At 49.6% G+C, this 8,261-nt stretch overlaps 1 protein-coding gene across 1 annotated transcript in view; it reads right to left on the bottom strand.

The window, feature by feature from the left end:
- Nucleotides 1-7,170, bottom strand: part of MTSS1 (MTSS1, I-BAR domain containing) — a 131,092-nt gene extending 123,922 nt beyond the window's left edge. The window contains exons 1-2 of the mRNA XM_021713028.1: nucleotides 7,109-7,170; nucleotides 2,670-2,743 (exon numbers count right to left, since the gene is read on the bottom strand). Of these exons, the coding sequence (XP_021568703.1) occupies nucleotides 2,670-2,688 (19 nt within the window). The 5' untranslated portion in view covers nucleotides 2,689-2,743; nucleotides 7,109-7,170. The remainder of the gene's footprint in view (nucleotides 1-2,669; nucleotides 2,744-7,108) is intronic.
- Nucleotides 7,171-8,261: the final 1,091 nt, after the last annotated feature.

Below are 8,261 nucleotides of genomic sequence, written 5' to 3'. Positions count from 1 at the left end.
AAAAATAAAAAAAAAAGGTCCCACACTCCCACCCCCTTAGCATGTATGGATTCTAAACAAAAAGCATCTGGCATCGCTAGAAATGACCCAAAATCCAATTACTTAAAAACATGTCAAAACTGGGTCTTGTTCATGATGACATTATTTGTCTTTGGTCAAATACATCACTTCCAAATGTCCAACCTACCCCACCACGACCAGAGAGAGACTTTTCAGCTTATTTTCCCACACATAATTGCTGTTTTTCCACCTTTCAAACATGACTGCTTCCAGGCCCTCCAGCGGTCTCACCAGGAAGCATACTGGGAGCAGAGTCCTCAGAAACCCAGATTCTCACAGCAGGAAACCATGGGCAGTCAGGGGACCCCCCTCTAGTCCACCCTAAGGCTCCTTCTAATAATCAAACATTAAAATATACAAGCAGGCCTGACTCGGTGGCTCAGTCTGGAATCCCAACACTTTGAGAAGCTGAGGAAAGTGGACTGCCTGAGTCTGTGGGTTCAAGACCAGCCAGGGCAACTTGGCGAGACCTCATCTCTATAACAAGTAAGAAATTAGCCAGGTATGGTAGCGAGTGCCTGTAGTTCTGGCTACTTGGAAGGCTGAGGCAGAAGGATTGCCGGAGTCCAGCAGGTCGACCCTGGGGTGGCTGTGAGCGTGCCACTGCACTCCAGCCTGGGCGATGGAGTGAGACTCCGACTCAAAAAAAATGCAAACACTGTGTGTCACAAAGCCCCAAACAAGCAACGCCAGCTATCTAACTTCTTTAAAATGGAAGAACAGCTTTTTTAAAAAGACATGTTCTATTGGTTGTTACAGAAATACATCAGTATAGCCGACAAGTCCAGCTCTAGAAACTTCTCAAGTCGGAGAAAATCAAAAACAGACTCAATAATGTTAGTAGCAGAAAACACTGGCATGTGTGGTAAGTTCTTTTTTATGGTCATATTTTCTTTGATTTTTGTTTTGTTTTTGAGTTGAGGTCTTATTCTATCACCCAGACTACAGTGCAGTGCTCCATCATGGCTCACCGCAGCCTCGGTCTCCTGGGCTTAAGCGATCCTCCCACCTCAGCCTCCCAAGTAGCTGGGGCTACAAGTGTGCGCCACCACACCCAGTTAACTTTTTATTTTCTGGAGATAAGAGGTCTTGTTTTGTTGCTGATCTCAAACTCCTGGGCTCATGCAATCCTCCAGCCTTGGCCTCCGAAAGGGTCGGGATTATAGGTATGAGCCACTGTGATCCGTCTTATTTTTTAAATTTCTATAACAGATACAGATAAGCTATACAATCATCTTTTCCAAAGGCTTTGAAAAAGATCCAGGTTAAGACCACACCAAGCTGACCCACTGGATGAAGAAACAACGGATCTGAGTCTCCACCCCATTTTCCCAGGGAACCTTTGGGAACACCAGTGGCATCTTGGAAATGAGAAGTATTACCTCCTCTGGGAAGCCCTCCCCTGCTCCCTGAGGTGAGCTAATTGCTCACTTTTCCACACTCCCCAGCTCTTTGTCCTATAACTATTACCACAGCACACATATGATTTCTACACTGAAACGTTTTATTTACAAGTCTCATTTTCCCCACTCAATGGCAAGCTCTTGGACAAGGAGAGTCAGGTATTGATTGTGCAGTCCCATGACAATGCTTGAAATCAAAGGAACCCAAGCTTGTTGGACAAATGTGAAGTGTCCTTGCAGCAAATTCACTCAAATATTTAACGAAGCACCTGTGACAAACAGGTATCTGCCTAGACCCTTGGAGGTGTCCATCACGCGGGTCGGAGAAGCTTAATTCTTGCATGCCTGGGAGCACCCAGCACCCAACGTTTCCACGTCTCCAGATAATGAAAAGAACAGGCATGAATCCGCCAGCGGAGTCCCGGAAAGGTGAGGCTGTAAGAAAACCGCTGTCCTGGAAGGCCAAGGAAAGACATGCACCTCCCCCCCCGCAAAACGGGGTCTCAGTCCCTGGCAATGATGACACGAGGTCCTCCTGTTCTTCTTTTCACGCCTTTCACACTTTATAGATACCCTTTGTACGATGCTGTATTTACTGAAAACATCACATTTTTAAAAAAGCGATCCCTTTGTTCATTGATTTAACACACATACTCTAAACGTCTACCATATTCTAGGCGCTGTGTTTTGGGGATTCAGACATGAATGAGATATGAACAAATCTCTGGCTCAAGGTGTTTGCAGTCAAATGGGAGACACGTCAATAAACAGACACAACACAACGAGGTGCCTATTTTAAAAGGTTCCTCATTTTACAGACTCCCCCAAACCTTCCTGTCCAATCGCCCCCTCTGCTTCCCACGCAACGAGAGGACGAAGAAGACCCAGCGAGGAGGAAGCAGCACCCAGGGCAGAGCTCAGGGATTCGTCAGCTGCCATGACAGTGCTCAAACACCACACCAAGTCCCCCCAGGAGCAGAGACCCCTCTCTCCATTTTCATTCTTCTTTGCTTGTGCTTTATTGTCTGGAAGACTAGTTGCAACTTCTAATATGTGGAAGCCCACAAAGTTAAAAAAAAGAAGAAAAAGAAAAGTATGAGCCAGCTAAGCTCTGCCAGCTGAAGCTGTGTCTTGTGAGCCGCCGCCCGGGGGAGGAACCTGCACACGAATTCGGTCCGCGTTGGGTGCCAGCCGCCATCTGCTTACCACGTGTGTTGGTGGCCATGTCAGCCACTTTCTGAAAGGCGTCCAAGAAGGCAGCTGCTGCTACTACTGTTGTCCTAAAATGCAAACAGATAACAAAAGCATGAGAAATGTCTCGCACCAGCGAACGCTTCGCAGCTTAAGGGCTAAAGGCTTTGCCCAGGAGTGAATGCAACCTTCCGGAGAACGGCTCAGCTGGGTGTGGACAACCACTGGCTTGGGGAACGCACCTCTTCCCAAGCATACTACCCCAGTAATGCCTGACTCATTCAGGGATAATCAGTAACGCTAGCCGTCCTTCCCACTCCCTTGCACCTGGCTGTAGGAAGTGACTGCCAGGCATGATTTTGCAAAGGAAGAAAAGACAGGTGTTTCTACCTAAAAGAAGAAACATCAGTAAACATTATAAATGGTACAGGGGGAGTGACTTTTCGAGTAGGAAAACTGTACACACACACACACACACGAATGGACAGAAAAAATCTTGGAGAGTGATCGTGTAGTTCAAACAATTCATTTTAGGGATGGAAAAACTGAGGCCACAGATGCCAAGTGACTTTCAAGATCCCTTTTTTAATCCAGAGCTGGGACTAGTGTGTCCCAGCACCATGACTGACAGGCTCGGGCTCTACCAACAAGGTCCCAGCAGTGCGATTTTTCGCCCGAAATCCTAATTACAATGAAATGGAGATGCTACTGTTTCAACCTCAGGATGCGACTTCAGCTGCATCTCTCCAATTCTTACGAGCTGAGAAGGGAGAGGAAGTTGCTACACTCACTTTATTTCGAATCTTAACACCCTCCTGAGCACTGCAGGATGCCTGAGTGCTCTGGGACCTCCTGGTTCCTAGAACCAGGGCCTCGGATGTCCTTCACTGAAGAGCGGTCAACGCTCCAAACCAGAGCCCTGGATTCCACATAAACAAGCTCCAGAATTAGAAACCGAGGATTTTCCAACTGAATTTACAGCTGACTGCTAATTTTCCAGGATTTCTCATACAAATCCGGTCTTCACTGCACATTCCTGAGAATATAAAGTTGCCCAAGGAAGAATAAAGACCAGAAAGGGAGGAGTTCAAAAATGGAGAGAAAGGAAAGAAATGACCTTTAAACATAAGCAACTGTGGCTATGGAACAAAGGGTTCCGGAAGGTGCTCAAGTCATCCCTAGGAGGACCTGGGCGGCAGCCCCTTTAAACCAAACTTCAAAATGATGCCCGCTGCTTTCCAGCAGGTCAAGAAAACATTCTGCTCAAATTAATAATAATAATAATCACACACACACACACACACACACACACACACACACACACACACAAGCCACTTGGAAGTATGCTTTTAAAAGAGTTGACATCAAATACAAAGCCTGGAAAAATCAGCCTTACCCAACACCCTAGGATTTATAAATAGCTCAGTCTGACTTACAATTAATATCTGACACAATGTGGAGATCTGTTCTCCGCCCACCCAATGCCAGCCATCCACATTCAATGACCAGTCATAGAGGTGCCCTGCGTATTCACACAGTCCCCAGGGCACCCCTGAAAATCGGGACAGTGGTCAGTTCTGAGGAATTGAGGACTTTTAAACGACAGGCCTATGTCACTGCCTGATGTCATCACAAGACGTCCTGGCCCTCTCTGACAGGGTCGGGCCCGGCAACCACCGGCAGCACAAAGGAATGTTCGACTTGAACACACCGAGACTGCCATGCCCCTCCCACAACTCAAACTTCACTCTTTCTCCAGCACAGAATATGTAACCACATACACCAGGCTTCTCAGAACTCTGACCTAAAGTCTGACGAAATCAAGAAACGGTCCCTGCCCTCAGGCCTGACTGTTGTCTAATAACAGACACGTCCCTTGGACCAGTAAGGATAAGAAATGACATTGCTTGACTTTGTGTGTAGGACAACTCATCAGTTCGTTGCTTGAAGCTTTGGTGTCCTCCGTGGCAAAGGGGACAGAATTGCTTTTTGGTCTACCCTGAAAGCCTGCCAGACCATGAAGTGAGGCTGAATGAGAAAAGGCGGGAGGGGGGCTAAGTGTTTCCCTGGGCTCCTTGAGGGATCTCCAACAGAGATGAGGCTCTCTACAGTCAACAGCAATCATGGCAGGGATGGGGGTAGACACAGCTCAACAAGGTGAGGCGGGTGGGGGCCCCGGACAAGGAGCCTGAATTCTGAGCAGAAGTGGCTGGATCTGACCCAGCAGAAAGTGATCCCACGCTCTTAAACCAGGGAGACGACAGAGGGCTTGGGACTGCGGAGGGCACACATTCTGGACTCCACTGTCCATCTGAAGGCCAAGTTCATGGATGGAAACCCCGGGCCCCATGAGGCCGAAGGACTGTAAGGAAATAGATTCACCTCGCCTGAGTCTCTCTTCATCTACAGGGAGCCAGAGAGCCCCCAGTACTATGGCTGCAGCTCTAGGCAATGACCCCTGGTACCCACGAGCAAAGGTCCAGGAACTCCACATCTTCCCTTCCTGTTCCCGTATGGCTCTTTATCCTAAAAACACCCACCTGCTCTGCCCCCTGAGCCATCCTCACCATCCAAACTGGCCAATATCATCCCCAAACACGTGAATCAGGACCGTCACAATAGTCACTTTCACAAACGTCCCATTCTTCAGAGAGCACCCACTTCGTGCATCTGTGTCCCTTCCCCACACCGATTTAAAAGGGCAGAGCTGGAACAAGAAGGTGCTGACATCTCTTCTATTTCACATGGAGTGCCATCTAACGGGACTGGCAACCACAGCCCCGTGGACCAGCACCAGATCTTGCTTCTAAAGTGAAGCAGTTTAGCCAGGCTCGGGGGCTCAGCCTGTAATCCCGTGCTTTGGGAGGCTGAGGTGAGTGGATTGCCTGAGCCCATGGGTTCGAGACCCACCTGGGCAGGCAAGACCTCATCTCTACAATAAATCAAAAAATTAGCCAGGCGTGGTAGGGTGCGCCTGTAATTCCGGCTACTCGGAAGGCTGAGGCAGAAGGATCGCCGGAGTCCAGCGGGTCGGGCTGCAGTGGCCGGGAATGGCCATGGCACTCCAGTCTGGGCGACAGAGTGAGACTCCAACTCAAAAAGAATAAAAATAAAAATGAAAAATAAAAAAATTAAAAGGAGCAGTTTTACTGAGGCATAATTTGCATACCATAAAATTCACCCTCTTGCAAAGCACGAGACAATGGTTTTTAGTAAATTCGGAGTTTGTGGCCACTGCCGACGTCCAGTCCTGAACTCTTCCACCACCCAGAAAGAGGCCTCTTACACAACTGCTGTCAATCTCCTCCCCCACCCCGGCCCGGGCAGCCGCTCATCTGCATCTGTCTCCATAGCTACGCTCTTCCAGATGCTTCTTGTAAGTGAAATCACGGGGGGGGGGGGGGGGGGGAATTCCCCAAAGCCCAGAATTACTTTTTGCAGGACACTCAGAAGGTGTTCCTCTGGCTCAAACGGCCAACCAAGGTTTTTATCTGGAGGTTCTGGGAAGGCTGTGTCACCATTTGCGGAAGAGATGTCCCAAGCTGGAGCACACGGTGACAGGTTCGTCGACCCTGATGACACACCAGCCCACAGGAGCTGAGTGTTCAGCCGAAGTTTCTGGCCCCAGACAGCACGACCCCCGTGCCCCGCCCTCCCTATTCACCCGGTCTCGTCCTGAGCGACTTTTGTCTTGCTTCCCTGGTTGAAAACAGTCCTCAAAGAGAAACATTTTGCCAGTGCGGAAGAGGCGAAACCAAAAATGACAGAAACACTAAAAGGCATCAGAATGGGCGAGTTCAAAAACTGTTCTGAGCAGTGGAAAAAGCGTCTCGACACATGTCTTACATCAAACGGAGAGTACTTGGAAGGTGACCGAGGCTAACGCGTGCAAGAATAAATACACGATTTTTAATAAATAAACTCCGTTTTTTCTGTGTGTCCCTCATCTAAAAGTCAACACTAGGCTTCAGACTATTGGAGAAACAGTGACCAGGATGGCGGACACGGACTCTGGAGCCAACGGCCCAAGTTCAAGTCCTGGCTCTGTCACTTATTAGCAGTAAAGCGATGAATAAGTTATGTAACTTAGCTGTGCCTGTTTCCTCACCAGGAAAATGGGAGTACTGACTGTACTTACCTCGTGGGGTGGTGAGATTTAAACAAGTTAGCCAATGCCCGGTACACAGTGAGTGCTACGTAAATGCTGCCTGGTGTTACCCTACACACAGCCCCTCATTTAGTTCTCAACATTCCTGTGCAGGGAGGAGAACAGGTGTGAGACTAGTTTTACATATGGAGTCGGGACCAGGACATCTGGCTAGCGAGTGGCAACGCTCCGGTCAGAACCACTCGCTTCTGGATCTGTGAAACGGCCCGAAGTAACCCCATCTGCATCCCGGTCTGTCCGCTTGGCCGCAGTGGGGCCCTTCCTGGGGACACACGTTTCTACTCACCGGAGCTGGGACTGCAGCTTTCCTGCTTTGTTTATGAAGTCTTCCCAGACCGGATAGCTCCCCTGCAACGAAGCAAAGCCATCAGTCAGACATGCTGGGACAGACGTCCGACGCCATTTACGGAGCCCCGACCCCAGTGACGCGGGGGTCAATCTGTGTGTGGGGAGACCCCCTTTGCGGTGTCTGTGATGTGCTGCCCACACACTACACACGTGCTGGCTCAGGAACGGGTTTAGAAGGCACTCAGTCTTGTAAGGCTGTCGCTACCGCAGACCCCAACTGAGTTAGTTTGGCAGAATCCGACACACACACACTTTGAGACAGTAGGTGTTGTGTCCAGTCAGGAGGTCCCAACACTTACAACTCTGTCCTGAGCCACCTGTCCCTGCAGCACCGTCCCGGCTGTCCTCACCTTTGTCCCCGGCAGCAGGAAGGAGAGAACCAACCTGACTGGATCTCCTCCCCAGGACAAGTGGCCACAGCCTGACAAGACCATCAGCGTTTCAAGGTTGGAAAGCTACCTAATACAGTCGCTCAGCTGATGGCCTAAACCCGACGGCAATGGACGACAAGGCGACAAGAGGTTCCCTAGCACACTTCAGCTAACGGGGAGTCACCACCCTCCCAGGACAGCCCGAGGCAGCCTCCCCACCCTTGACGATCAGACGATCACACGATCACACGGTTCTAGTGCTAACCTTCTGGGTGCCCACAGAGTAAAACCCTGTCTGACAATTCTGCTTCCCATGAAAGTCTTTTCAAAATCCAACCCCACGTCCAATCCCATTTCTCCGCAGGACCCTGCCACGCCCCCAGCATCCCACCCCCACATCCCCTCACTTCCCCTTACTCCTCGTCTAAGTACGAGGCTCAGACACGAACGCAGACCTGCAGATACAAATCTGCCCAGCGTGAAGCCGGCCACTGAATTTATATCATATTTGCATTATATTAAGATCAAACTGTCTACCAACCAAGAAGTGGCTCAGAATCAACCCAGAAAAGGGGAAACCACGGACAGAGAAGCGGATTTGGGCACTGATCATTTAAACACAGAACTAAGAGGACACACCTGGGGGTTAGGGCTACAGAACAGGCGAAAGCATCATGAGCCTTGATGAGGTCAGATGACACACGCAGCCCCCGCTTTTGT

The sequence above is a fragment of the Carlito syrichta genome, unplaced genomic scaffold (assembly GCF_000164805.1).
Source record: "Carlito syrichta isolate Samal-C Ts95f unplaced genomic scaffold, Tarsius_syrichta-2.0.1 Scaffold303991, whole genome shotgun sequence".
NCBI classification, from domain to species: Eukaryota; Metazoa; Chordata; class Mammalia; order Primates; family Tarsiidae; genus Carlito; species Carlito syrichta.
The sequence above is the reverse complement of the archived record's forward strand: the minus strand, read 5'-3'. Positions and strand labels throughout refer to the sequence as shown.